Genomic DNA, 26,672 nt, shown 5'->3' on the forward strand with positions numbered 1-26,672 from the left:
AGCAGAGTCTTAGAAACCCCCCGTTCCGACCCTTAGCAAATTGCACACACTCTTCAACCGAGGCACTGGGTAATTCTGGAGCTCTGCCGGCATTCTTCGGCGTGGGTCACTCCCTGAATAAGTCTAGTGGGAATGCGGTTTTTCTTCTTGATAATCTAATCAGATCCTTGATTGGAAGGGGACCCACCTCGCTAGGCCTGTATCTGATCCGCTTTGTCTAATCTGATCTTCTAGCGGTAATGTCGCAAGATAGTATTGTGACAGAATACACGGCTGAGTATATTACGGCTATGATACCGGTATGGTCTTGGAACGTGTTTTGCTCATTTTCGACACACTTTCCTCTTCAATTCACTACTGACCCTTGCGGTACTCAAATAGAAGTGGGGTGTCTTGTCGCTCGATCACCTGCCATTTATAGGATTACATACAACACAAATTCGCGTTATTAGACTTTTTATCATGTGTCTTAATCCGAACGCCTCGCTAGTCACATTAACCCGAGATGAGTCTTCAACACAGTCCAATCCCTGATCCAATCATACTTAACACCACACTAGATCACGCAGATACAGCACCCCAACCGCCACCACCGGCGGTCATAATAACAATCCGATCATGCGTCTTCATAGAAACTGTGTTCTTCCCTCCGATGTTGACCTTTCTCTCCACACCGGTATCCGGGTCCGTAGTGACCCACAGGTTCATTCCTGGCTGAGCGTCTTCACCTCCCTCGAGACCATAAGGACGATAGACACGTCTTTCCGAGAGAATGGAAACCTCCATGTTAGACAAGAATTCCACCTCTCGGACCACACCGTCGCCACCCGGGTGCTTGCCCTTGCCGCCAGAGCCGTTCCGAAGGGTGAACTGGCGTAGCAGCGTCGGGTAGCGCTTTTCCAGAATCTCCGGATCCGTGATTCGCGTGTTCGTCATATGCACGTGAATGCCAGACTCGCCGTTCCAGGTGGGACCCGCGCCGCTGCCACCGGCAATCGTCTCGTAGTAGCCAAACCCAGGGATGGTCTCGCCCGTGTCCGGGTCCTTCTTGGAGTTGGTGCCAAAGGTCAGATTGTTGCAGCATCCCTGAGAGGCTGCGCATGCACGGAACGCTTTGAGAACAACATCCGTCACGCGCTGGGAGGTGACCACGTTGCCGCCGACGACGGCCGCCGCCTTCGTGGGCGATAGGATACTGGGCGATGGCACCCGAATATCGATAGGGGTAAGACATCCTTGGTTCAGAGGCATGTCCGCATTGATCATGCAGCGAAGACAGTAGATGATGGCCGAGTGGGTGATGGCAATGGGCGCGTTCCAGCCTCCGTAGACCTCCGGGCCGGTCCCTTCGAAGTCAAATACCGCAGACCCATCTTCTCCGTTGATAGTGACTTTCAGTTTGATCGGTGTCCCATCATCCATGTAATCGACTGCCTCCAACGGCTGACCGCCAAACTTCTTGTGCAGCTCCTTCAGCAGATTCCGCACCGCGGTCTCAGCCGTGGCCTGAATGGCATACATGTACTTCTGAACAGTCTCAACCCCGTACTCTGCAAAGAGGGCTTGGATCAAAGAGATACCACGCGTGTTGGCAGCAATCTGTGCCTTGAGGTCCGACAAGTTATCTGTGATGCATCGAGCTCCAGAGCAGCCGGGGTATTGCGCTGGTTGGTGTACCAGAAGCTCAATCATCCGCTCCTCGTCGAACACACCGTTGCTGACAATCTTGTCACCTTCGATAGCAGCACCTTCCTGCCACAGCTCGGTCGATTTCGGTGGCATGGACCCAGGCAAGATACCACCAATATCGGCATGATGGCCTCGGGAAGCAACGTAAAACATAATTTCGCTCCCGCCCGGCTTGTCGAAAACAGGAGTAATCACCTATTTGATGGTTAGTGCAATCGTTAACCCATTATCAGATGGCCACATACAGTAATATCCGGTAGGTGAGTTCCACCGCAGCTAGGGTGGTTTGCCACCAGGACGTCGCCATCCTGAAGCTTGCCCAGCCACTTCTGATGTTGATAGCGCACAGCAAACTGCATTGAGCCAAGGTGAACCGGCACGTGAGGGGCATTAGCCACCAAGCCGCCATCGGGGGAGAACAAGGCACAAGAAAAGTCCAGACGTTCCTTGATGTTTGTCGAAACTGACGTCTTTTGCAATGTGCGGCCCATCTGCTCGGCGATGGACATGAAACGGTGACCAAAGATAGTGAGACGAATAGGGTCAATTCCAGAAGAAGATGCGGCTTCATCTTCAGAAGTCTTCGGCCGCTCCTCGAGGTCAATGACGATGCAAGTGTCTAGGATCTTGGCTTCAGCATTCGGTGCAACCACTACGGTCTGTGTCTCGTCAATGATGATAGCCGGACCGCGCACTCGCGTGTTCTTGTCCAGCTTGTTGAGCTGATACACGGGTGTATCAATGCGCTCCGATTTGCCATCGAAGTAGACTTTTGAGATGGTGTCTGGTTCACCACTAACATCCTTGATGGTGGCTTCACGGAGTTGTACCAGAGGGCTTGTTTCCTCGCGAACCTTGGAGCAAGCGATCGTACGGACACGAACATCGTCCACCAAGACTGGTCGGTCGGAATTGAATCCAAACTCTCTGCGATGTCTGGCACGGAACTCTTCGAGAAAGTCGGAGTCGTCTTCAGGCTTCAAGATCATGAGGCTAGTGTCTGAGCCCTCATAGCGCAGGTTGAGGTAAAGTTCATGTCGAACTTGATCAGCGGGGAATCCTTGACTCTCCATATCCTTGACAGCCGCCTGAGTCAAGTCATCAAAACGTTTGTCTAACGTTGATCGGGAGGATGAGTACTCAGTCGATAGAGGTTCTTGTGATTCCTTGACTACCTCTGCCAGAGCCAGACCGTAAGCCGACAAGACAGAAGAGAATTTGTGAATAATGATGCGAGAGATTCCCAACGAAGCGGCGACGGTGCACGCATGCTGTCCTCCTGCACCACCAAAGCATGCAAGGTGATGAGAAGCAGTCTCAAAGCCACGGGCTTCAGTGAGGTTGCGAATTGGACGAGCCATTGATTCATCTGCAACTTTCAAGAATCCCAACGCGACCTCTTCAGGAGTAAATTCTGACTGCCCCTTCTCCTTACGCTCGGAGTTAATCTTCTGAGTGAGCTCGTGGAATAGCTTTGTGGTGACCTCGAGATCAAGTGCTTCATCTTCGTTTTCTCCGAAGATGTGGGGGAAGTATTCAGGCAACAACCGGCCAAGGAAGAGATTCGCGTCGGTCACAGTCAACGGACCTCCTTTGCGATAGCAAGCCGGACCGGGGTGGGCCGAAGCTGACTCGGGTCCGACATAGAACAGACCATTCCGCCATGACAAGATAGAACCACCTCCAGCGGCTACAGTGTTGATATCAAGCTGCGGAGACTGAATGAGAACACCCGCCACTTTCGACCCGAAGACGTGCTCAAGATGTCCAGCATAGCGCGACACGTCCGTGGATGTACCACCCATATCGAACCCAATCACTGGTGTCTTCTCCTGCGGGTCCCAGCTGGTTGCTGCGAATCCGACCACGCCAGCAGCCGGACCGGATAGAATCGCTTTGAGCCCGCTGAATCTGCGGAAATCTACCAGGCCACCGTCTGACTGCATAAACTCAAAGCGACATTCGCTCTGCTTCTCAAGTCCTCCCTCAAAGCTGTCCGAAATGGAGTCGATGTAGGTCTTGATGACCGGAGTGAGGTAGGCGTCTGCCGCGGCAGACATACCTCGAGGGACGACCTTGATCATCGGCTGCAGCTTCGAAGACAATGTCACAGAGAAACCCATCTTCTCCGCTTCCTCACCAATCCGCTGCTCATGCTCAGGATATGCGAACGAATGGACCAGCGCGACTGATAATGACTGGTAGCCTTGATTTTTCAATTCTTGTAGAACTCGCCGCACTTCTTCCATGTCGAGTTCTTGTACCACCCGGAACTTGTCCCCAGTCGTGCCTTCAACAATTCGAGCCCCGGAGAAGCAATCTTTGTCCGCGAGAGGGTGACATGGGACCACGCGCTCGTTGATCTCCACAACGCTCTCGGGCAGGACGCCAGGCCTTGCCATTGACAGATCGAAGATATTGGGACGTGACTGGTCCCCAATTCTGAGCAGGTCGCGGAAACCTTTAGTTGTGAGAAGAGCTGAGCGAGCGCCCTTGCGCTCCAGCAGTGCATTGGTAGCCACGGTGGTTCCCATGCGCAGACTTTTGATGCGGTCGAGTTTTAGAGGTTCTCCCCGGGGATATGACTCCTTTGTGACGATCTCCAGGATCTGACGAATACCTTCGGTGGGTGCATCTTGATAGTGGCCGGGGTCGACGGATAGGAGCTTCAAGATGATGTCCGGGCGACCGGGCACGACAGCGTGGACGTCAGTGAAAGTGCCGCCACGGTCGATGGAAATGGTGATCTTGTCATCAGACCCGGTCATCTTGCCGGATTCTCAAGTGAGACAAGAAGGATGTGTGATATCAGGGTACTGTGTATTGGAAGTTGTAGATTGAGGGGAAGGCAGCGAGGGGCATTTCTGGGGTTCAAATAATATCCCACTTTGGAGAACTGTTGATAAGCTTCGGATGTCGTCAGTCGGCTGTATTTACTGCGGCCGGATTCTCATTGGTCAAGAATCACGTGTCGGGCCGATGACGGCGGGGCATGCGGAGAGTCCGGGCCGATAACGCCGATCTTGCTAATCCCATGATTACTCCATGATAAAAGCAGATGACTAGAGATAATCGTTGTCAAAGTATGCAGATAGCATCCATACATCGGCCCTGGCTTATAATCCTCACTCTAGCGACGGCCCGGTCTGTAAATGCGAAACAGGCATTTTTATCTCTGCCAGAATCATGAGGCTGTCTCGGTTCCAGCTCCCATTATGCTAAATTAGTGGGCGCCTCGTGTCAGACTTAGCGACATGGCAGCTCTAGCATTTGCATTTCCAGCCAAAGGGAAAGACATTACAGGAACTCACCTCAGCTCTTTTTGGGGTCATTCTTCTATTAGATTGGGGGCACCGTCGCGTTGTGTACACGAGAAAGCGACATGAACGAGTCAAGTCAATCCGTCTTGTCGATTCTCACCGGGCAATCCTGGTTCTGGGATCCTATGCAGAGCAATGAGATCAGGTTGAATCCGGATGGTACTGGCCACGTAAGATGATCTCTCCTTCTTTCCAACTGTGATGATTTAAGAAGCTAAGGTGGACCCAGAACAATGTTTTGAACGAATCCGAGATTGGAGTCACATTGTCCAAGAGCCTAATCCAGGTTCCTACATCCCGCCTGGCCGTCACATCAATGAAGCGCTGCTCACTGAGAAAGCTTTTGAGCCTAAGGCATTTACTCTGAGACTGGAACGGGGGTCGTTTCTCACCCAGCATGATAGAACTGGCGACATATACGGCGATGATCATCTAGAGATGGGGTTACGGCTGACCTTCGACAGATCTCCCTATCCCCAGCCTGATGAATGGAGAGAGATGACCAGCAGTCTTCAGGCACATAAGATGTGGGAATGGAATGAGTTTTGCTGCCTCCAACTACCCGACAAGGGCTTCCTATCAGCCGCATGGGCAACACTCACTTATCTTATGATGAAATGTCAAGAGAACAATATGGTTTCCAATCAGAAACAATCGCAATAATTGAACGAAGCACGCTGAAGATACATCAATCGCTCAATCTCCCTCAAACAGTTTGACTCCATGACGACTACCCCTCCATCCCCGCCGCAGTACTGGTGACCGTATTATCCACTTCATCCATCCTTTGGTTCACCCCCTTTCTCTTTTCCTTCCTCCTTGCCCGATTTCTCGTCATCGTCGTCATCGGAGCTTCGCGTCAACCAGAACCGAGAGAGCATACCACCCAGATACGTCTGATCGACCCACTTGATAACACTGTAGAAGAACCAACCCCAGCCCCAGAGCGTGACTCCCATCATGCTAGCCACCAGGAGGACAGGGCCGAGGATAAGCAGTGACAAAACACACCAGAGGAGGATTGCCACGGCAGCAAACAAGAAGACGCCGGCCAGAAAAACGAGCAATGGGACCCCGCAGCAGAGCAGTTGACAGACAAGGAAAGTGGTGCTAGCCGGTCGCTTAGCTGCAGCCTCATACAACCGTGCTTGTCGTGGTCCCGGTAAGAGCCAGGAGAGCCAGCTCATGAGGTATGACTCCATCTTGTCAAACATTGATGGTACCCAGCGACGCCACCATTCCCGAATAGGAGTGAGGATAGGCCCGTCATTGTTTTGGTCCCGCTGCGCAGATTTCACCCCGTCTTCTTCACCAGGGAACTGGCCTGGTAGCACGGAGTTGGTGGTATTCTGAGCGGTTTTGTTGACCGTCTTCTGGCCATTTTGGACAGTTGATCTCACGTCCCCGGCCAACTTCGGGGGTCGGCCTTGGAGACCGCTAGTCGCCGTGTTGGTCGCCGTGTTGGTCACTGCGTTGAGGGACATTGTTGGGTCGGCAAGGATGTAAGTGCACGTGGGTTAAGCGCGCGTTTTCGGATATGCAGTGATATTCGAGTATGAAAGATGGGCAATCCTAGCGGGAGTGCATTTCCATTTCGAAGAGGCGAGTGGCCGTAAATAAACAATATGATGGACAGAGGGGAAGTATGAAATCATCGTCATTAAACCTGGTTGCCATTGAATGACGTAGTGGGCGCCGTCACTCGTGATATGACAGCTGCTATGGCGTCCCACTCACAGCAGTGTGTTGCACCACCAACCATGGTCGATCCTGACTGTAATCCATAGTACTATTCCAGAAAACGACAAAGTACTGTCGATTAGTGTTTTGCGTTGATGGAAGTGGATAATAAGAGTTGATGGACTCGGAATGCAGACCGATCGGGAAATTCATCCACGCCAGGCTTGTCAGGCATACGATGACGGCCTGAGGCTAACTATCAAATTGCCTGGTTTGTTTGTTTGTGGTGTTTGACTGCTGCACAATCACCCACTCGTATCTCCGTATCTCCCCCTCATATATTTATCTTCTTGTCAATGTTCATCTTCTCCACTCCAATACTACCTCACCCTCTATCACTCTATCGTTCTATCGCTTACTGGTTGGAAGCGCGCAATACTAGCAGTACTACCCTGCCAGCTACTAGTCTGGCCCAAACTCACCCTCATTCACCTCGCATACTTCGCGCAGCGAATCTAAACTAAACAATGCAGCAGCAAACATCGTGGAATGTTGATCCGCCCCCTCTTCTGCACCCCCTGTCGTCTTGGTGGTGTCTTGGCCACCGATCACCTGCCCTTCTTTTCCTCTGATCTACCTTACCTTCTTTTCTTCTCTTGCTTCTGTGCATCCTCTCAAACCTGCCAGATCTCTTCTTTGTGGGAATTAGATATTCGCCTAGAATGTTGATTTATCGCCTTTGGCCAGTATGTCTTGTACTGGCTACGGCATCATCTGTCTCAGTCAACCCATTGCCTGCCCCGCGTAAAATCATTTGGGGATCGTCTGGACCCAAGCACCTGGCTGGCTTTGTAACATTGCGAGCAATCAGCGACACCGACGATTATATCCTCGCCAATGCCTGGAACCGCGCCTGGAACACTATAGTCGACCTCCAGTGGGTGCCCGCTGCCACTGAGGCCCCAATCTCAAGTTTTCAACCTTTCCCAACCGCGACGCCCAGCTCGACGGCCCACAAGACTAAGCGCGTCTCAGCGCCCTCAGTACAATATGTCGACGTGGAAGTGAAGGACATTGCCGCAGACCTTCAACATGGGGTGGACGAGTCCTACACTCTCGAACTAACCGAGGGAAGCAGCACGGTGGAAATCAAGGCTGCAACGGTCTGGGGAGCGCTTCACGCTTTCACCACCCTGCAGCAGCTGATAATCTCAGATGGCTCAGGTGGGCTGATCATCGAACAATGTGTCTCGATCCAAGACGAACCCCTCTATCCGTACCGCGGTATCATGATAGACACGGGACGAAACTTTATCTCCGTCGGCAAGATCTACGAGCAGTTGGACGCGATGGCGCTTTCCAAGCTGAATGTCCTGCACTGGCACCTGGATGACACTCAGTCCTGGCCCGTGCAGATTGATTCCCACCCGGAGATGGTCCTTGATGCCTACTCGCCTCGCGAGATCTTCACCCACGCGGATCTGCGCAGTGTTGTCGCGTATGCTCGGGCGCGAGCAATCCGGGTGATTCCTGAGGTCGACATGCCCAGTCACTCTTCCTCGGGCTGGAAGCAGGTAGATCCAGAAATGGTGACGTGTATTGACTCGTGGTGGTCGAACGATGACTGGGCTCTGCACACAGCCGTTGAGCCGAATCCAGGCCAACTGGACATCATTTACCCCGGAACGTACGATGTAGTCAAAGACGTCTATAACGAGCTGTCAGATATCTTCACCGACAATTGGTTTCACGTTGGCGCAGACGAAATCCAGCCCAATTGCTTCAACTTCAGTACTTACGTGACGGACTGGTTCCAGGAAGACCCCTCACGAACTTACAACGATCTAGCGCAACACTGGATCGATAATGCAGTTCCGATCTTCCGCAACTACAGCGACTCGCGTCGCCTAGTAATGTGGGAGGACATTGTTCTCTCAACTGAGCACGCGCACGACGTCCCCACTGACATCGTCATGCAGTCGTGGAATAACGGGCTGGACTACATCAGCAAGCTGACCGACAAGGGTTACGATGTCATTGTCTCATCCGCAGACTTCATGTACCTCGACTGCGGCTTCGGTGGTTTCGTCACGAACGACCCTCGCTACGACGTCATGAGTAACCCAGACCCTAACACCCCCAACTTCAACTACGGCGGCAACGGGGGCAGCTGGTGCGCCCCGTACAAAACCTGGCAGCGCATCTACGACTACGACTTCACTACGAACCTGACCGATGCCCAGGCCAAGCATATCGTCGGAGCGACTGCGCCGCTGTGGTCCGAGCAGGTCGACGACGTGACCGTCTCGAGCCGCTTCTGGCCTCGCGCTGCGGCATTGGCTGAACTCGTGTGGTCTGGCAACCGCGATGAGCAGGGGCGCAAGAGGACCACGCTGATGACGCAGCGCATCCTGAACTTCCGCGAGTACCTCGTTGCGAATGGCGTGCAGGCGAGCCCGCTGGTGCCCAAGTATTGTCTGCAGCACCCACATGCTTGTGACTTGTACCGCGATCAGAGTGCGGTGCACTAAATGATAATGGTGTCTGAGGATTCTGCACAGGTTGTTGATCTATGTTTGGGATTTGAAGCAGTCCTCTTTGGCCGGCGGAAATTTACTATCCTATCTATGACTGGCTTCTGTGAGAGCGCTCACATTTTCATGCAGATAGGTGGTCCAGGCGAGATACATAAATTCACATCTCGAGGTACTAAATCAAGACATACGCATAGTGCACCGGGCTAGCTTAGCTCTTACTAATTCAAAGACCATTTAACATTAGATCATGACGGCCCTCTAAGTTAGTACCAGTAGACAAATAGCCAACCCCAGAAAATTAATTACTTCTTAAAGCTTTTCACCTCCTATCGCGCTTGAGTGGTGAGAAAGCGGGGACACCACCGAATCCCCGGCCGCGCGCCGTCCCCGCGTGGCGAAAATCAAAGTCCATATCATCATCCTCCTCATCCATGATGATCTTCTTCTGCTGGCCGCCCAGCTTCCGCTTCCTGACCTGGGGCTTGGCCAGCGTCGTAAGACTCGAACCGCCAAAAATGTCGTCGTCGTCATCGTCGATAGGATCCAACCGCCTTGCGGTCTGCTGTCGTGGCCTCCTTGTATTGCCTGCTATACTCGTAGTCGCGGCACCGGTGGTCTTTTCCGGCCGCGACTTGCCGCCCAGGAGCTTCTGACGGGGCTCTTTAGCAGTCTCTGGATCCGGATCGCGGATCATGCTATCCTCCAGCGCGGAGGAGTCCTGGTCAGTGTCGTTGTTGTCGTCGTTGTCGTTGTCAGGATTGACATCGTTGTCCTTATTATTGCCCCCGGCCTCCACCGAGGGACCACCAGTCGTCCGATTCAAGAACGGAGTAATGGAGAAGGCGGACTTCTCGCCCGGTAGCGCCGCCGCCGCCGCCGCGGCGGTCCTCTTCTCCTTGTCCGCCGTCTTGGCGCGCACCGCACCGGGCGTCGCGATCGTTAGCTCGGGATTGATTCTCGCGGCGACCGCGAAACGATCAGCCGACGGCTCTCGGGACCATCTGACGGGGACGATACTCGTCCCAGCCGGAAGGGGCTGCGTGATGTTGCTGTTGTTGTTGTTGTTGATCTGCGCCTTGCGGAGCTGATCCTTAGTCGCGAGTAGCTTTTTCGTAAGCGTCTCGATCTTATCTTCCAGTGTCGCCTTCTCCGCATTCCACTTTGCGGCTTGCTGTTGCTGCTGTTTCTGGAGTTGTTGCTCTCTCTGCTGCTGTTGTTCTTTCTGCTGCTGTAGCTGTTGCTGCTGCAGCTCCGACTCCCCACTCGCCGCTCGCGTCCGCTCATGCGCGCGCCTCTCATTCTCCAGCTCAACCTCCAACGAACCCACCTGCCGCACCAGCGCTTGCTTCTCTGCCAGCAGAGCCTGCGAAGAGCTCTCCACCGCCTTTAACCGCTGCACCTCCGTCTGCAACGCAGCCAACTCCTTCGTCAGCCGCATCTTCTCCGTCATGAGGGATTTCATCTCAACAGACGTATCAGACATAGATTGCAGTTCCCGCTACCATCCCCCTTTAACTTAGCAAATGCACAACCCCATAGACTGCCAAACAAAAGAAGCCAATCCAAAGACAGACCCTCAAGGAAAATCGGAGGGGCCACTTACAGAAAGACTCTCCTTCTCATGCCCCAACACATAAACCGTCTGCTGGATGCGGTCCCGCTCCTGGACGAGCTGGTTCAACCGTCCCAAAATCTCCAGCTCCGAGGACCGCACCCGCCCGATTTCCTGGCGGGCCTGGTCGAGTTGCAGCTGCAGGTTCTCATTCTCGAATTGCAGAAGGAGCTGGTCCACGCGCTGCACGCGGCGCGCTTCCTGGGCGAGGAGATGGCTTGTCGTCGTGACCGTTTGGTCGTATTCTCTCTCGAGGGAGAGGGTGTGAAGGGTTAGATTGTACTTTGGTCGAGAAGGGAGGTTAGTGGGTTGGTGGGGAAAGGGAATTGACTTTTGTGGTTTTTCTTATTCAATGTATGTAAGGTAGTAAACTATTGCCTTTGGATGGGGTCGGCGGGTGAATTGTGAATGGGAAGGGATGGTTGATGGGGAGGGGGAGGCGGACAACTCACGTCTTCGGCGGTGGACTCATTGTCCATTCTTCGTCGGCTTGTCGCTAATAAAGAACTCATTTGCAACTTCACTGGTATTTTACTGATATTGCTCAAGAAATTAAGGATATGATCACTAAAGTAACGGGAGGGATAAGGCAAACACGGGCACGTGAAGGAGGTAAACAGAAGGGTATCTGCACGTGACGGTACTGCAAATGGCGCAAACATTGTTTCATGCTGCCTGGGATATAAGGCACAAAATGCGTTACTATACCTATTAGATAGGTTCACCCATCCTTATCAACGTTTGATACTGGGGTCATATGGGACTCCTCTATGTTTGTCATTTCTCATAAAGGAGAGGCAGTAGTTGGAATCACCGAGTGGTGAGAGCCTCCAGAACCCATCGTTGAAGCTAAACATAAGGCTAAACCAGAAACATTGTGTATGTACAGTATGATATGACCTGACGTCATCCCATCATCGCAAAACAGAAACTGGGGAATTTAGAACAGATGAAACATAACCAGACGCTGAAGACTCCTTAATCTCTAACCATGCATCGCGACCTTCTCAAAGAACCATAGTCAATCAACTTAGGCCTTGGGCCGGTAGAATTTGCTCTCAACCCACGGCATTCCCGTGACAGTGGCCTTTCTAACTTTGTTCCTGACAAGCACTCCGACCTCGGTTCCCTTCTTGTGTAGGCCATTCTTGATGTATCCCATTGCGATGTTGACGCCGCCCAGGGAGGGACTCGGCAGGCCGGAGGTGATCACTCCGATCTGCGCGCGAGACTCGTCATTCAGATCCACAATGACGGCACCTTCACGGGCAGGGGATCCCTTTTCGATTGTAAAGCCCACCCGGCGCTGGGAGAGGGTCTTAGCAGGAGAGGCGACTTGAGGAAGGATCGTCGCGGCGCCGTTGAAATTGGCAGTGGCGGGATCGCGACGCTCCTTGCCCACAAGCCAGGTAAGCGATGCAGAGGGAGGCGTCTGGGAAGTGGAGATGTCGCTGCCGTAGAGACACATGCCCGCCTCAAGGCGGAGCGAGTCACGAGCTGCTAAACCAGCAAGACGCACCTGCTCCGGGTTCGACAGAAGAAGTTCCGTGACCTTGCGGGGAAGAGATGAGTCCTTGGCAGTGGGAATAGAAATCTCAAAGCCATCTTCACCAGTGTAGCCAGTGCGAGAAACGAGAAGAGGTTCCGCACTAGTGGAACCATCGGGGAAGGTCAGAGTAAGCGACCGGCAGTTGCCGAAATAGAGGGTGCTGAGGTCGGAGTCTTTAACATAATTCTGGAGAACAGAGGCAGCCAGAGGACCCTGCAGGGCAACAAGAGCGCGGTCATCGAGGATCTCCCAAGTGATAGACTCAGTGCCGTTCTTGGTCCGGTAGATATCGATTTCGGCTTGAAGGAAGGCAAGGTCTTCGGCACGGCGGCCAGCGTTGGTGACAAAGTAGAAAGTATCAGAAGACAAGCGTGTGATCACAGTATCATCGAGGATACCGCCTGTGCCGTCCTCAAGAAGGCAAGAGAGGGTCGAGGTGTTCGGTTTCAGCTTGTCAAGAGAGGAGGGTGTGATCTTCATGAGAAATTCGAGGGCTCCAGGCCCGCTGAGGTGATGCTGAACCCTACGATGGTGTATAAGCTCGTGTCAATCCAAACAGAAGGTTGAGAAATGAGCTTACATGTGGCTAACGTCGAACAAGCTGGCCTTTTCGCGGGTCCAGTGGTGACTCTCAACATGGCTCAAGTCGGAGTATTGGAGGGGCATAGAGAACCCCGCGAAAGGGACCATCTTGGCGCCATTCGCGACGTGCACATCGTACAATTGCGTCTGCTTCAAAGAGCCCGCCGGAGTTGTAGCGGAGGCATGGCGCAAGCCTCCGCTCGCGGGCAACGACGCAATCGCAACAGAAGGACGAGCAATGCCAGTAGAAGGGACACCGGCGGAGCGGAGAACGCGCGGAGAAGCAGTGAGGGGTCGTGAAAGCAGAATTGAGCTGCGAGTGCCCAAATTGGCAGCCAAAAGACGCACACTACGGCTTGCAGAACGAACAGAGGACATTTTGGGCTATAACAATGAATTCTGAGGAGATTGAAAGAAGGAAAGGGGGAAAAAAAAGAGGGAAAGAAGGAGGGAAAAGAAGAATAGATCTCGGAGTAGATAGCGGGTGCGGAGAAGCTTGTCGATAACCAAGCGGGAAAGTCACATGCTGATAGGACACTCCAATTCCGCGGAAAGCACAGCGGCTAATTCCCTTACTTCGCAAAATGGCGATTACATTGATGCTATTGCCAAGAGCGTAGACGATACATTGGAAAGAAATAGGTTACTCGAGGTCTAGCTAGACCAGATATTCTTTTACGCACTTCAGCTCCATCACGGTCATAAGAACTATCTTGATATGATCTCAACACTCAATCGAAGTTGGCATTAGCTGCCACGAATGCATCTGCCTCATCGTTGCCAAAGGCTCCTCTTTCCATTCTCGCTCCATCGGTGAATGCATAGCGGTCGGGAACTGGATCACTGTATTGATCAACAGTCGATTCGAACATCTCCTCCGGGGTCCAGTTCGAAGTCGGGTCTGCTGCACGGCTTTCTGCGCTGCCCGAGTCAGAGGCGTCTTGCAGTCGGGAGGCGAGTCTCTTATCTTGGGTCGTGTCTCGAAGACGTTGGGTTTGGTCATCGTTCCGAGGGAGTCGTATTCCCGTGTCGGTCTTGGAGGAGGGCATGTTGTTATTGAAAAGTATAAGTTCTAGAGGAGAGGATGTTAAGAACATATTCCTGGTCTTCTTCAATGGTGATGTGGTCACTGACGGTAGAACTTGATATACTAAAGTTGTCGCTTCAGTTATCACAGTAAGATGGAGTAGTATCGATACGCAATATTCACACTCGCACCAAGTCTAGCAAGTCTAGCATTATTTATAGGTGTTCGATAACCCGCCACATGTTTCATTACGTGGATCGGACCTCATACAGCGAGACAGACAACTAGCATCACTACTGCGTCAGGCGTGAGTAAGTTCTATCGTGGAGAAGCATTGAAGTTAACTAAGCGGATGGGAGGCAGAGATGAGCCTGGTGACTTGGTTACAGTAAAGTATAAGTAGAAAACATGTTATGATAAGGTTAGAATCGAGACCATCACTTTGACTCGAGAATTGAATCACTGCTTGTTAGCGGCGAGGAAATTAAACCTGGGCGAGTTGATATCCTCCGTCGCATTTCTTGCGCCTACGAAGAGGTAGCAAGCCCTAAGTCAATCGAGGTGCGGCTTCAATACCGGGTGTCGGATATTGATGCTGGTGAAGTGAAGGCCTTCCCAGCCTAGATACTCTGAATATTGTTTCCTTTCTGAGACTTGGAAGGTAGGGAAACACCATCCATCAGAGAACGACAGCCTTGTCGTTTGTTTCACCCAAGCTGCGAGAGCAATTGCCACGGACTTCATCCACTTCCTCAACAACATCCCTTTGTTCAAACCTCTCGATTCCAACAAAGGACTTCTTATTCCCATGATACTCTCGTCATTCAGACCTTAGGTTTCATTCAGCAGCTTTCGATTGTAATCACTTTTATGCGTAACAAAGCCTTGGAAATAGATTGAGGCGCCAAACGCAATCAAAGCGACCCAGTTCTATCTTTCAAATTTACGACGTGCTCTGCCTCAATAATCTTTTGTATTCTCAACAACCTATAGAGAAGAATGCCCGCTCTTTTTAACCCATATGCAGCCGCTTTCCGTATGCTCCTAGCTTTCTGAAGACACTAGTCATCTATTATCGCAATTTGACCCTCTAAAAAGTGTCTGCGAATAACATGCCCACCCAACGCCGAAAGCCTCATTCCCACCAGGACGCAGCTACTACACGCCGCCACAAGTACCACCTCCGCTCGAAAGGCCCTGTGGGCCCCGGAACATTCCAGACTCGCGAGAAACTCACACCGAGGAGACTCTCCAAGCGAGAAAGCTACTCGTTCCGAGTAGGTATTCGACTCCGCTTGGCTCCCAGAAGACCTGCAAGACCGGACGATGTCACCAGTACTAATAGCGGTTCCTGGGAGTCGTCGTCCCAACGGTCAGACGCCGCGTGCAGACCATACGGCGCTGATGAGAATGAGAATGGAGACGGTACTTCGTTCTATGTCGAGCAAGTAGTCTATCAGAGCCTCCCGCACCGGGAAGGTCCCATCGTTGTCAATGCTGAAGTAGAAGTCCTCGACAGAGTGCCAATCGAGGCCATGATTGATGCGAAGTATATCCCGTCGGACGAGGATCCTGGTGAGTGAATCTCCAAAAGTAGTCGCTGTTTGTCGGTCTCGAAGTAGGACTACTAACCCGCAACATCTTTGTGCACAGAATTCCAGCGTCGTGCAGACGATTGGCAGGATCCAGCCATTGCGCATGCTATTGGAAATTGCTCTCCTCGTGCAGAAGAGGCAAGCTCCCAGCAGGCCGACCTGACCGATTTCTTTGAAGCGGTTCGCAGTGACCGATACCGCAACCACACCGACGCGCGGATGTTTCTGTTCATGTGGATTCTCCTACGGGGATTCCCTTCCCAACAAAATGGAGAGATGTGCGTTTGCTCCCCATCCCAGACCAGTGACCTCCTCAGAAGCCCGTTCGTAATTCAGAATCTGACTTGAAGGCCCTATGCGCACAGCTCATTCCTCGGAGACTGCTACATCCCCCTGTGGCGCGAACACGCTCACCGCAACGAAGGTGTCTATTTCGAGTACTACATCGCGCGATGGAAGTTCTTCAACGGTGAAGAGCTGATCAGTCCTCCTTTCGCCATCTGCACGGTAAGGTCCTCTAAATTCTGCCCCCGAAGAGTCCAGCACTGTGTAATCTCTGTGGCAGCAGCTGACCACGAACACACTAAAACAGTGTAACCATGGAGACGGTCGAGTAGGGATCGCCCGCTACGAGATCCCTGCCCTTCTCCTCCAAGCGAACATGAACGCCAAGCTCGGCACTGAGCACCTCAAACATCTCACCGCATATGTGCTCAGTCTGCAGGGTTGGAACCTCAGGTTCCTCAAGGCCACCATGCCCGTGCGAGACGCGCAACGGCTCAGTATCCCCGAGTATCTGTCCGGGAAGATCAAGGTGGAATGAACCAAGGAGTACAATCTCCACAGTTACGAGGAACGCAGAGAAGCCCTGCGTGTACTGATGGGGTTGTTGCTGTCTTTCTACGACCGCCCGGAGTTTGCGTATGCCAGGACCCCGAATGGCTACTCACGAGGTTCACATGTTAGCTGGCTCGATGCAGGGAAGGGTTCCAAGTGCGCGACGGGATGTGGCGCATTGTAGCTCTGCTTGTTTTTGGTTCAGGAATGTAATATATGGGAGTACGAGCATTTTTGCAACCTGGCAAAACTTCAAGAAAATTCATTTTAATAAATAGCATATTCATAAGTCATTACCCATATAAGACACAGCCAGCGCGATCAGTCAGCCTAATTCGAGCGCTGCACACCTGGGATAGCACCAGCGGCACTCTTGACGCCTCCGGCGAGCGAGGAGCCAGCCGACTGGGCTCCAGAGTACAGGCCCTGGCCCGCACTCTTGGAGCCCTCCACCACAGGATCGGTGACACCCCCCAACGGACCCCCGTAGGAGCCATTCTCATCCTTGCCTTGTCGTTCGGCACGATTGATCCCTTCCTTCGAGACCGCATTGCCCACTGGTGACAGCAGCCCGTTCTCACCAAGCTGGTTGCCCACCAGATTGTGCATGTCGTCCTGAATCTGGTCGACCTGCTTGACGCCCGTCACCTTGGTCTTGTTCAGGTTGTCTGGGAGAGGCGGAATCGAGTTAGACGCTGTGGATCAAGTATGATGTGGTGTTATGAGGGGGAAAAGACTGAGGAGAATCTACCTTTCGTGACATAGGAGGCTTTGTTGTCTCCCTTGCCAAACCACTTCAGGTACTGGTCTTCCAGCCAGGGCATCCACTTCTCGTACTGGTCGTTATAGACTTCCTGCACCCATTCTTTGTATGACTGCTTCTGACGGTCTTCAGCGGGGAGATTGTTGTAGATGTGACGCTGTTGTTCTTCGGTGTGTTGTCGCGGCGCGCTGGGGCGGTCGACGGCTTTGTTGACGGAGTCCATTTTGTGTGTGATTGCGTTCAATGTGGTTCTGGTTGTTTTGCTGTTGAGCTTGTACGGCTTATACTCCCCAGAGAGTGTGAAGTTATATACGTTGTCAACGATGGCTGACGCACGCCATGACGTCTGTGGAGCTGCGCGGTAAGTTCAACCTGTTGTAAACCATCCGTCCAACCATATGACAGGGATCAAGTTCTGGAACCTCGTGAGTGCCGATCGGTCTGATCCCAGTGTCCCTGACGATGGATGAGGGAGGGGCAAACGAGAGGCGCATTAAGGCCAGTGACGTCAAGTGGGTGTGTGGCTCGTGCGCCGCGCCACAGTGGTGTGGCATGTGACAGTGGCATCTGTTTGTTGATGTCAATCCAAGAAATGCATGCACCTTGATGCTTGATGCACAAGTCCTGTGTATCCAAGTGCTGCTGCTGCCTTGGGTTTCATACATGCTGTTGGACGCCAACAAAACTTTATGCACAAGATCTGTGGGTACTGGGTACACCTCAAAGGATCAGCAGCACATAGTGAACAGAGATGACTGGCACTAGCAGTTGGAGCGACCGTTGGACTACATTATGCAAACATGTCCATGTCAGACGGATATCTGAAAACCGAACGAGCTCCCCATAATAGTCCCTCACTTCTCACTGCATGTGCGCTGAGTCGGTTTCGGTGTGTACATCGAAAATAGAACGGAGTGAGACTGTCCAAACAATATAAGCTGCACCGGGAGTTGACACGACCGATGGGACCACCCATGCTGTTCCAATTGAGTTGCATACAGAACCTCTTAGCGTCGCCTCAATGTGGATCAGAGAGACCGGGGCTACGAACACGTAGTCAAGCTCGAAGAACACATCCAATAGCGACACGATATTCTTAGACCAGACAATAGTCCGCGATGAGGTGGCCAGTTGCGACCAGACCGCCCTTTGATCGGGTCTCGCGCACAACCCGGGTTCAAAGACCGGTCGCTCTTCCTTCTCGTTTATTGATTCTCCCTGTGGTTTCATTTTGTGTGCGATAGATGGGGAGAGGGGGATTTGGTAAGTCAAGTGTGGTTCAGAGTGTGATCTTCTTGAAATGCCGTTCTTCCCTTTGTTGTTTGTTCTGGCGGGTTTGACTCTGTTCCTTTCGCGACGCCGATATAAAGCAATCGAGGGCGCAGGGAGTCCTCGAAGCCCTCATGTCGTGGTCAAGGGTCACACGTACTCCGACAGTGTCGAGGGAATCGAGCTGCGACCGTTGCCAAGTACGAAGATAGAGAACGTGCGTAGTGCCTGTATCATCGGGGCTGGTCATGTGGGTAAGCAATGAACTTGAGAATCTATTCTTGTCGCACAGGGGATGGGCTTACAATGCTACTATAAAGGTGCACTGACGGCCGTAATTCTGGCGTCGCAGAACCCTCACGTTCAGTTCTGTGTTGTGGATAGAGATCCGAGTCTCATCGATGCGTGGAATTCGGATCGTCCCCCCGTCTTCGAGCCGGGGTTGGAGGAGCTACTCTTTGATGATCCCCCGGGTTTTGCGATGGATGCGACCAGCTGCCCGGCACAGCCAGAGACGGTTGACAGTCTCGACCGAAGCCGACGACCGAGGAAGTTGACCAATCTCACCTTTTCCACCAACATCCAGGCCGGCGTGGTTGCCGCAGATCTAGTCTTCCTTTGTGTAGAATGTGCTGCGAATGCATCGGTGAGACTCCCACTCGATGAGCTGGGATATGACCACTGACAGTGCATTGCAGTCTGAGAGCAAGGATGACATCGACCTGGAGCCTCTTGAAGCAGCGATCCAAGCGATAGCCCAAGTTTCGACGGGCCACAAGATCATTGTACAGAGAAGCACAGCGCCTTGTGGTATCGTTCAGCGAATAAAGAAAGCCGTGAGTCACATTCATCGCTTCGACCTTTAGCCAACCTCCTAAACGACCCACTAACTCAAACACAGTTGCGCAAAACGGCCTCCCCCACGGCATCCTTCGATGTGTTGTCGAACCCCGACTTTCTCATCCCCGGCACAGCCGTCCAGGACCTCCTCTACCCACCTCGAGTCCTCATCGGCCACATTTTCTCCGAGGATATGTCGGTCGAAGCCATCACCGCGCTCAAGCGCCTATACCTCCCCTGGATTCCCGAAGAGCGCCTGATCACCATGGACGCATGGTCCTCTGAACTAGGCAAGCTCGCCGCCAACGCCTGCCTAGCACAGCAGATCAGTAATGTGCAGTCCTTGAGCGCGATCTGCGAATCCACAAATGCCAATATCGCCCACATCACCCAGACGTTGGGGTTTCCACCGCGGGTAGGCCTTGGGTTCGGGGGCTCGAACTCCCACGCGGAGATATTCAGTTTGATCTATCTCGCGCGGGAGTTGGGGCTGCAGCCTGTCGCCGATTACTGGCGGGCTGTGCTCCAGATGAACGAGTTTTACACCGGTCGGACGGCGAAGCGGGTCACGGAGCGATTTCCAGGAGCTATGAAAGACCATCGCGTGGCGATCCTAGGCTATGCAGCCACAGCAAGATCGGCCCAGGATCGGTCGTCCACGGCGTTGGGGTTGGTGCATTACTTGAGGAGCATTGGCGTTCAAGTGACCATCTACGATCCTCGGATCCCTGGCGATCAGTTACAGAGCACGTTGCGGCTCACTGCCCCAGCCGCCCTTGAGGCCAGCATCGCGGTAGCTGAATCATTTGATGCTGCTTGTCAGGGCTGCAGTGGGCTGATTCTATACTCGGATTATGACGAATTCAGCCATGAGCAAGTGCGATGGCAGAGCGTCGCCGGTCGAATGCAGGGTCCGAAAGTGTTTCTGGATCTATGTGGACGGCTTGAACGGTTCAAAATGCAACAATGGGGATTCGACGTGCTGCAGCTGGGAGTGAGGCAAAAGGACGCTCAGTAAGGATAATAATGATGATGTGATATGATGGATTCTGGGGCACTGGATGGAGTACAATCGGTCAGGGACTCATGACTGGTGTTTTTGCGAGTATGGTCATTTTGCGGGAGTTTAGGGGGTATGCTGGTTCAATATTGTTGTAATATACATGATCCGGCCTTCAAGTCTTCCTACTGGGGCACTGATGTTCTGAAGCTATGCATATTTACAGTAATGACTCGGTTTATTATCATAAATTCAAGCACTTTTTTATTAGCATAATCACCTCCAACCACCTCTATCGAATTTTGTAGACGCACGGCTTGAGAACAGCAGCTTCCTCAGAAGCCGACATGCCTTTTTCATTGAGCGATGATCTGTCGATGAATCGCTTCTTGCCAGGGCCAGTACCAGCGCTCGGAGTGGAAGAGGCATGTTTACCCTTGGTGGGGGCGCCACCGGCCTTCACAAACTCCATCTTCACAAACATCTTGTTGGACTTATCCACAGACTCCTGCTTCAGGACAAAGCCTCGCGTCCGGAAGACTTCCACAAACGCGGAGATATCTGTCTCATCGTCGTTGGCGGCAGGACGAGCATCCTCGGCGTAAATCTCGTTGTCTTCGACATCCGAGTCCGCGTCGTCAGCCGCCTGCTTCTTCTTGAGCTTCTTCTGCTCTGCCTTGCTCAGCGGCTTCTTAGCGCCGATCTGCGCCTTCTTGCGGGTGACCTTGCCGAAGCGGCTCTTCACTTCACTGACCCACAGTTCGCCCTTGCCGTCGCTACGGAGCACACGCCATGCCTCTTCCACGAACGACACCCAGTTGGTACCCATTAAACTGAGACAGAAAACAGCTACATCGACTGACCCATCGGGCAGCGGCAAATTGGAGATATCGGCTTTGGTGATAGGCGAGCCCTCCGGGGCGTGCAGATCGTAGCTGAGTAATTTGAGGTTCAGTTTCTTGGAGGACGGCGAGAGCGCGCGGGCAAGTTGAGCATCACCACAGCCGAGATCGGCTACAGTACACAGACCGTTCGGTCGTCGGGGGAGAGGCGCAGCCGAGTTTCGACCCTTATTGTCCGGCTTGCCTCTCTTCGGTGCATGAGCACTGCCTCTGGCGCGGAGAGCCTTGATGTAGCCATCCACAGGGTTCGAGGGCCATGATTCCTTGACCTGACGCGCGAAACCAGCATGATATTCGTCGAATAACTCAGGATTTGAAGTGAAAAGCTCGAGAGCCTTGCTCGAGGGAGTGGTGTAGAGTGTCTCGTTCAAATGGCGAAATCGGGAAGAGATGAGCTTCTGTCGCATAGCTTGTTGGAGAGGAGTAAGGATGGCTTTCGTCTCCGGAGGTGCCACAGGCATGGATTCGGCGGTCGAGGGTTTGCTGGCAGCATCGTCTTGCGATTGTTCTTGCTTCTCCTCCTTGTTCTTGTTCTTGTTCTTCTTCTGCTTTTTGCTCTTGGGCTTTTCGCTTTCCTCGGCGGCGGCGTCGGTGCTTTGTCGCGGTGCGTCCGTTTCGACGTTCTCCTGCTTGGGCGCCTGATCTTGGCTCTGGTTCTTTTCGGCCTTCATGGCGTTCTTCTCAGCCTTCTTTCTAGCCCAAGGGGTCATCTTCTCCCCCTCAATGTGCCGGCGATACATGGCGTCCACATTTCCTTTGTGGACGTTATCATCCCGCTTGCGCTTTCGGTCCTTGCCATTTGGCTTGGAAGGCTTGTCGTTAGACTTTTCTTGAGCGACAGGCTCACTCTGCTGCTTGAGAGCAGAGTTCTCAAGCGACCAACCCGGAACAGCGAACATAGTTGCGATAGGGTACTGAAGAGGATGGTTGATTGTCGATGCGCCCGGCTGCGGATATCTAAAATTTTCGGGCAAAAAAAGGCGGAAAAGACTAGTCCTCGGGATGTTCTGCCGGACGGCTTTAAAGCGGTGATGGGAGTGTTTGTCCTGTTTGTTTAGTTCTCTGCTTCCATGGGGCTTTCGAGAAGTCCACAGTGTCTTAATCAATGTCTCATCAAGTCATTTCAAGTCGAAATCTTTGATTCATCCAGACTTTAGCGGAAGCATGTGTAGCATGAGTGTGTTAGACCAGAGAGACAAAGTGCAGGCTAGAGCAATATGAGGGACTCTGCTGTCAAGGACGGGCCTCGGCTCATCCCGATTGTGGATATGTCTAGATTTTTGACCGAGCAGGTCAATGATCAGGCAATAGGCTTGAAGATAGTATAAATAACGGGCAGTATACCTCGGTCATTTGTATCTGATTTTGTATCATGTTCAATTGCTATGAGTTATAAGTAGTTCGGCAGGTATAGTGCATGCAGCATCACACTGCATAGAATTACACCTGAGGCATCAATCCCGCCCCGTCACAGATTTCCAGGCCAATCAGAATTTCATCTTTCCAACGACTTTCACCTTCTCATTCAAACTTCAATGGCATAGCAAGCCGTGCACTTTTCATTACAGAAGCGCAAGTATCAATCGTCTGTGTCAAGTCCGGTCGGTCTTCTCTCTGCTGATGCTGAGTATGGAATTGAACTCGCTTTTTACACTGGACCGCTATGGAAAACGTCAACCGTGCCCGGCAGTCTCCGCCAGATCTGTCAATCAGTGGGCCAGGCACAGCGCCGGGTGTTGACGTCTCAAATGGCGCACAAGTGGACCCTGCAGAGACAGAACCGGGCAATGCGTCGGCGCAAAGAGTCCCCAAAAAGCGTACCAAAACAGGCTGCCTGAGTGAGTGCGACTGATTTTCAAGGACAGTCAATCACGTTGCACGTATTGACATTACTAAATAGCTTGCCGCAAGCGTCGCATCAAATGTGGAGAAGAGAAGCCGACGTGCAATAACTGTCTGAAATCAAAACGCGAATGCCAAGGCTATGGCCCTCGCCTGATCTTCAAGAACCCATTAGGCATCTCAGCTTCCGGGTTCGGCCAACAAGCGACCTTTAATGCTCAGGCACCGTCGACGCCACTTCCTAATGAGCCTTCAGTAGCCCAGCAAAGAAAGGACAGCCCGCATCAGCCTGTTCTAGCTCCGAAGCTGTCTACGGCATCCGATGTGGAGAACCAGATCCCAATAGATACCCCGGCGCTCAACGAGGATCGTGGAATCAGCAATGCCAGAGCCCCCCTTAAGTCAGCAGTATCAGGTCAGGTCCACCTTCCCGCGGGGCCGGACAATGCCGGAAAATACACGCCACCGGATACCCTCGCGTTTCTAGATCAACAGAGACAGCAGCTGTCGGCGAACGCAGGCGCTGGCTATTCATGGTCTGACACTGTTGCTTATCCCCAAAGGGGTCCTTGGCTGCCAAACGCTGCATCGTCTAATGCATATCTACTGCAAGAGCAGGCTAGGACCAATTCACAATTACCTAGCTCGCAATCATCATCATCGCCCTTTGGGGACTATATGGAAGAAGATCAAGAAGACGACTATTACAATGGCGAGTCAGAGGAGGAACGCGAAGACCAGATTTCTGTGCAGAATTACAACCAGCTTAGTCTTATAATGGCGTCTGCCAACCGCGACGAGCGACAGCTGCGGTCCTTCACCACCTATTTGAACGAACCGAATGTGCTTGGTTCTTACATCCCAACCTACGGCTCGTCACCTTTGAACAATCCAAAGACGGCGAGAATATTCTTACATTTCATCCACTCGACCGGACCATCACTATCCGTCTTCGAGCGGCACCCAATTGACCCATCCACCATGCTTGGCGCCCCTGTGCCAACAGCACAGCAGGGTCTGTGGACATACACCCTTCCCCTTAAAGCCCTGGAGAGCCAAGTCTTGTTGCAAGCGATTCTCGCCTTGAGCAGTTTGCATATCTCTCTCCTCCAACAAGCGCCACCGACAGTTTCCTTGAAACATTATCACTACGCCCTAAGAAGAGTTGGCGTCGCTGTCGGGCTTCCCATGCGACGCAAGCAGATCACGACCCTGGCGGCGACACTGCTCCTAGGATACTACGAGGTCATGGGCGCCGATCATTCGAAATGGAATAGTCATGTTGCTGGCTCAGCGCAATTGGTGCGGGAGATTGACTTCGCCGGCATGACCCGTGGACTTCGTGCTCAGCGACGAAGACAGTGGGCTCAAAGACAGCAAATGCAGGCGCCGATGATGGCACTCACGGACAGTTACCTTTATGGAGGCGCCGCCTCTGACGACGATCCCTTTGCAGAGAAGGAAAGCAGTATCAACGAGCAGTTCATCGGAACTTTACTCGGGCGAGCCGTGAACTACGATGAATTTGGACAGATCAATGATGAGAGTGGCAACCCTCGTCATTACAAGCATTTCACTCGGAAGGATATCGAGAACTACCGGATTCAATGTGATCTGTATTGGTGGTATTGCAAGCAAGATGTCATGCAGAGTATCATTAGCGGCTGCCCATTGTTGTAAGTCACCCACTTTTCATTCCCCTTTGACCCCAACTGATTGATCTCAACCAGCATGCCATATTCCCAATGGGGTCAATGCCCTCCTCGTGCAGGCATGGGCCGAATGGACGCCATCTACGGCTCCGCAGACCACCTGTGGCTGCTGCTGGGCCGTTTGGCGGAGTTCAGCCGACGCGACAGGAAGCGGAAGCTGAAAACAGCTAAGGCTACAGGGTCAGAATGGCGCCCTGATGCCAACCTGGGCAAGTTCATGGCCAGATTTGCAAGAGGCCGATCCGGACCTCCAGGAGGTGGAGGGCCGCCCGGAGGACCCCCGGGAGGGCCTCCCCGGCAGCCTCCCCCCGGTTTCAAACCCGGCGCACCTCCCATGTACGGCATGGCGCCCTCAAGCGGGCCTCGACGAGCGCCTGCCGTATTCCTCAACACCCCGGAATCTAACCAACCGCCCGAAGAGGAAGAGGAGGATTCGTCGTATCACGAAGCCGAGAAGGAATGGGAGAGCATGGTCGCAGCCTTCGACACCTTTCAGCAGGCCATGGGACCCTACTTCCTGCCCCTACCCGCCGACTCGGTCCCCCCGATCTCGACCCCCTTCGGTCCGGCTCTGCAGTACCGCACGCACACGATTGCCACCATTTGGTGCTTCTACTACACGGGCCGGATCCTCCTGCACCGACTGCATCCATGCATGCCGCCGGCCATGATGGTCGCCGCCGGCGTGGCTGCCGCGACCACGGCCGAGTACGCGCAGATCATCGGCCGCATCGCGGCGGGCGTCTACTACCCGCAGTCCTTCCACCTCGAAGCAGGCAGCCTGAGCCCGACACTGGGCTCGTGCTTGATTGAAATCACCGTCCCGCTTTTCTTCGCCGGGGTCCAGTACACCGATCCGATGCAGCGGGAATGGCTGGTTACGGAGTTGCTCGACCTCAACCGCCTGAGCGGCTGGCGTACCTCCGACGCGATCGCCCGCGGCTGCGAGAACGCTTGGGTGGTAGCCGCCGCCCAGGGCCGCGGCCCGCCCTACACGCGCCGCGACCGCACCATCAATAAGCCCGTCTCCATGTGGACTCCGCCGTCGGAGGAGGAAGAGAATGGCACCGTTCGTCCCTACAATAGCTCGGAACGACGGTTTGTCACGGTCAGCAAGCGGCCGAATGCGAATTGGGCCATGGGCATTCTGAGCCTGGAAGACGACATACTTAACTTGGACATTAATGACCAGACATGAAACCATGGGGCATACCTTCGATGTTTGCCTTACACACGAATGAAGCTGTGAATGGAGGGTGGCTATTGCATTTAGCTGGTCGGACCCCACTTCCAGAGCCATTTCTCAGATACAGGGGAAAATAAAAACCACTCTCTAATGTTTAAGTCCCTCGGATTGTCTGAAACCTAGAATCATTCGGCAGAGCTTGCTCGCTCTTCGCCTCTTATATCCCCTACGAATGCGGCCCACTGACCCCATAATGGAAAGTCCTTTATCTCCTCGTTCTATGCTCGCTGGGAGTGTACTCTTCGTCCTCGCTTCTCTTCTTAGCACTGAAGGGAAGAACGCATTTGAGAGTCCAAGCCCACGTGACATATTTGCTGTTGGGGGACCTTTTGACAGTTTCGTGTCATGCTGAGTCGGTAGTTGCAGAATTTGTGGGCTCGGCTCATCTACTCATGAATTCCTACCTACGCAGAGCATCTCCCAAGCTATTATTATAAGAATTCAGTAATTTAAATAGAGCCAATAGGATTGTACAAGACCATATAGTACAGTACTGCCATTTTCGATTGGTCTAGGCAATAAATGCGGAAGGGTATCAAGCTGCCATCTAGAATCTCTAGAACGACATAGACATCACTACAGAAGCTAAAGAACAAAGCCCCGGTGAGTTTCCACGAGAAAGAATGGAAAATCTATACATCACCATTACCATCACCACCAGCTCAATGTC

The 26,672-nt window shown here is 52.9% G+C and overlaps 12 protein-coding genes across 12 annotated transcripts; 5 read left to right on the top strand and 7 right to left on the bottom strand.

Moving 5' to 3' along the window:
• Window positions 1–443: 443 nt before the first annotated feature.
• BP01DRAFT_331456 (5-oxoprolinase) lies at window positions 444–4,525 on the bottom strand. The gene is made up of 2 exons (XM_025573050.1): window positions 1,935–4,525; window positions 444–1,884 (listed from the first exon to the last, which is right to left on the bottom strand). Exons 1-2 carry the CDS (start codon window positions 4,455–4,457, stop codon window positions 562–564), a joined length of 3,846 nt encoding a protein of 1,281 aa, XP_025435877.1. The 5' UTR covers window positions 4,458–4,525; the 3' UTR covers window positions 444–561.
• A 466-nt stretch (window positions 4,526–4,991) lies between these two features.
• On the top strand, window positions 4,992–5,729 carry BP01DRAFT_8864 (uncharacterized protein). The gene is made up of 2 exons (XM_025580200.1): window positions 4,992–5,168; window positions 5,239–5,729. The coding sequence occupies exons 1-2, from the start codon at window positions 5,072–5,074 to the stop codon at window positions 5,670–5,672; spliced, it is 531 nt and encodes a 176-aa protein (XP_025435878.1). The 5' UTR covers window positions 4,992–5,071; the 3' UTR covers window positions 5,673–5,729.
• An 80-nt stretch (window positions 5,730–5,809) lies between these two features.
• BP01DRAFT_263158 (seipin co-factor family protein) lies at window positions 5,810–6,460 on the bottom strand (the record flags this gene model as incomplete). Its single annotated transcript, XM_025571324.1, has 1 exon — window positions 5,810–6,460. A coding segment is annotated over one exon (651 nt), but the record flags the coding sequence as incomplete, so codon positions are not given.
• Window positions 6,461–6,919: 459 nt separating this feature from the next.
• BP01DRAFT_352437 (beta-N-acetylhexosaminidase) lies at window positions 6,920–9,458 on the top strand. The gene has a single exon (XM_025573937.1). The coding sequence runs from the start codon at window positions 7,412–7,414 to the stop codon at window positions 9,218–9,220; it is 1,809 nt and encodes a 602-aa protein (XP_025435880.1). The 5' UTR covers window positions 6,920–7,411; the 3' UTR covers window positions 9,221–9,458.
• A 59-nt stretch (window positions 9,459–9,517) lies between these two features.
• On the bottom strand, window positions 9,518–11,388 carry BP01DRAFT_388037 (uncharacterized protein). The gene is made up of 3 exons (XM_025577792.1): window positions 11,291–11,388; window positions 10,830–11,120; window positions 9,518–10,724 (listed from the first exon to the last, which is right to left on the bottom strand). The coding sequence occupies exons 1-3, from the start codon at window positions 11,348–11,350 to the stop codon at window positions 9,546–9,548; spliced, it is 1,530 nt and encodes a 509-aa protein (XP_025435881.1). The 5' UTR covers window positions 11,351–11,388; the 3' UTR covers window positions 9,518–9,545.
• A 246-nt stretch (window positions 11,389–11,634) lies between these two features.
• On the bottom strand, window positions 11,635–13,405 carry BP01DRAFT_310030 (glycine decarboxylase subunit T). The gene is made up of 2 exons (XM_025572402.1): window positions 12,968–13,405; window positions 11,635–12,910 (listed from the first exon to the last, which is right to left on the bottom strand). Exons 1-2 carry the CDS (start codon window positions 13,345–13,347, stop codon window positions 11,869–11,871), a joined length of 1,422 nt encoding a protein of 473 aa, XP_025435882.1. The 5' UTR covers window positions 13,348–13,405; the 3' UTR covers window positions 11,635–11,868.
• A 195-nt stretch (window positions 13,406–13,600) lies between these two features.
• BP01DRAFT_352440 (uncharacterized protein) lies at window positions 13,601–14,061 on the bottom strand. Its single transcript, XM_025573938.1, has one exon. It carries the CDS (start codon window positions 14,016–14,018, stop codon window positions 13,701–13,703), a length of 318 nt encoding a protein of 105 aa, XP_025435883.1. The 5' UTR covers window positions 14,019–14,061; the 3' UTR covers window positions 13,601–13,700.
• A 1,047-nt stretch (window positions 14,062–15,108) lies between these two features.
• On the top strand, window positions 15,109–16,414 carry BP01DRAFT_396585 (uncharacterized protein; the record flags this gene model as incomplete). Its single annotated transcript, XM_025578480.1, has 4 exons — window positions 15,109–15,571; window positions 15,650–15,869; window positions 15,957–16,098; window positions 16,184–16,414. The coding sequence occupies 4 exons, from the start codon at window positions 15,109–15,111 to the stop codon at window positions 16,412–16,414; spliced, it is 1,056 nt and encodes a 351-aa protein (XP_025435884.1).
• A 401-nt stretch (window positions 16,415–16,815) lies between these two features.
• BP01DRAFT_268866 (uncharacterized protein) lies at window positions 16,816–17,384 on the bottom strand (the record flags this gene model as incomplete). Its single annotated transcript, XM_025571373.1, has 2 exons — window positions 16,816–17,096; window positions 17,180–17,384. Coding segments are annotated over 2 exons (486 nt in total), but the record flags the coding sequence as incomplete, so codon positions are not given.
• Window positions 17,385–18,473: 1,089 nt separating this feature from the next.
• On the top strand, window positions 18,474–20,318 carry ugd2 (putative UDP-glucose dehydrogenase Ugd1; the record flags this gene model as incomplete). The annotated part of the gene is made up of 4 exons (XM_025573051.1): window positions 18,474–18,714; window positions 18,781–19,106; window positions 19,159–19,296; window positions 19,362–20,318. Exons 1-4 carry the CDS (start codon window positions 18,492–18,494, stop codon window positions 20,316–20,318), a joined length of 1,644 nt encoding a protein of 547 aa, XP_025435886.1. The 5' UTR covers window positions 18,474–18,491.
• Window positions 20,319–20,494: 176 nt separating this feature from the next.
• On the bottom strand, window positions 20,495–22,144 carry BP01DRAFT_352441 (25S rRNA (adenine645-N1)-methyltransferase). Its single transcript, XM_025573939.1, has one exon. The coding sequence runs from the start codon at window positions 22,099–22,101 to the stop codon at window positions 20,593–20,595; it is 1,509 nt and encodes a 502-aa protein (XP_025435887.1). The 5' UTR covers window positions 22,102–22,144; the 3' UTR covers window positions 20,495–20,592.
• Window positions 22,145–22,648: 504 nt separating this feature from the next.
• Window positions 22,649–26,414, top strand: BP01DRAFT_388043 (putative C6 finger domain protein). Its single transcript, XM_025577793.1, has 3 exons — window positions 22,649–23,040; window positions 23,103–24,720; window positions 24,775–26,414. The coding sequence occupies exons 1-3, from the start codon at window positions 22,866–22,868 to the stop codon at window positions 25,952–25,954; spliced, it is 2,973 nt and encodes a 990-aa protein (XP_025435888.1). The 5' UTR covers window positions 22,649–22,865; the 3' UTR covers window positions 25,955–26,414.
• The last annotated feature ends 258 nt before the right edge of the window (window positions 26,415–26,672 follow it).

Source organism: Aspergillus saccharolyticus, assembly GCF_003184585.1.
Source record: "Aspergillus saccharolyticus JOP 1030-1 unplaced genomic scaffold BP01scaffold_1, whole genome shotgun sequence".
Classification (NCBI taxonomy): Eukaryota; Fungi; Ascomycota; class Eurotiomycetes; order Eurotiales; family Aspergillaceae; genus Aspergillus; species Aspergillus saccharolyticus.

Excerpts from the sequence above, each read along its gene's own strand:
- BP01DRAFT_331456 (XM_025573050.1), bottom strand. The coding sequence starts at position 4,457 with ATGACCGGGTCTGATGACAAGATCACCATTTCCATCGACCGTGGCGGC. Across the intron at positions 1,885-1,934 it reads CTCACCTACCGGATATTACT|GTGATTACTCCTGTTTTCGA; the intron begins GTATGTGGCCAT and ends ACCATCAAATAG.
- BP01DRAFT_8864 (XM_025580200.1), top strand. The coding sequence starts at position 5,072 with ATGAACGAGTCAAGTCAATCCGTCTTGTCGATTCTCACCGGGCAATCC. Across the intron at positions 5,169-5,238 it reads GATCAGGTTGAATCCGGATG|AACAATGTTTTGAACGAATC; the intron begins GTACTGGCCACG and ends AGGTGGACCCAG.
- BP01DRAFT_352437 (XM_025573937.1), top strand. The coding sequence starts at position 7,412 with ATGTTGATTTATCGCCTTTGGCCAGTATGTCTTGTACTGGCTACGGCA.
- BP01DRAFT_388037 (XM_025577792.1), bottom strand. The coding sequence starts at position 11,350 with ATGAGTTCTTTATTAGCGACAAGCCGACGAAGAATGGACAATGAGTCC. Across the intron at positions 11,121-11,290 it reads ATGAGTCCACCGCCGAAGAC|TACAATCTAACCCTTCACAC; the intron begins GTGAGTTGTCCG and ends TCTCGACCAAAG. Across the intron at positions 10,725-10,829 it reads ATGAGAAGGAGAGTCTTTCT|CGGGAACTGCAATCTATGTC; the intron begins GTAAGTGGCCCC and ends GGGGGATGGTAG.
- BP01DRAFT_310030 (XM_025572402.1), bottom strand. The coding sequence starts at position 13,347 with ATGTCCTCTGTTCGTTCTGCAAGCCGTAGTGTGCGTCTTTTGGCTGCC. Across the intron at positions 12,911-12,967 it reads TTGTTCGACGTTAGCCACAT|GGTTCAGCATCACCTCAGCG; the intron begins GTAAGCTCATTT and ends ACACCATCGTAG.
- BP01DRAFT_352440 (XM_025573938.1), bottom strand. The coding sequence starts at position 14,018 with ATGCCCTCCTCCAAGACCGACACGGGAATACGACTCCCTCGGAACGAT.
- BP01DRAFT_352441 (XM_025573939.1), bottom strand. The coding sequence starts at position 22,101 with ATGTTCGCTGTTCCGGGTTGGTCGCTTGAGAACTCTGCTCTCAAGCAG.
- BP01DRAFT_388043 (XM_025577793.1), top strand. The coding sequence starts at position 22,866 with ATGGAAAACGTCAACCGTGCCCGGCAGTCTCCGCCAGATCTGTCAATC. Across the intron at positions 23,041-23,102 it reads TACCAAAACAGGCTGCCTGA|CTTGCCGCAAGCGTCGCATC; the intron begins GTGAGTGCGACT and ends ATTACTAAATAG. Across the intron at positions 24,721-24,774 it reads ATTAGCGGCTGCCCATTGTT|CATGCCATATTCCCAATGGG; the intron begins GTAAGTCACCCA and ends GATCTCAACCAG.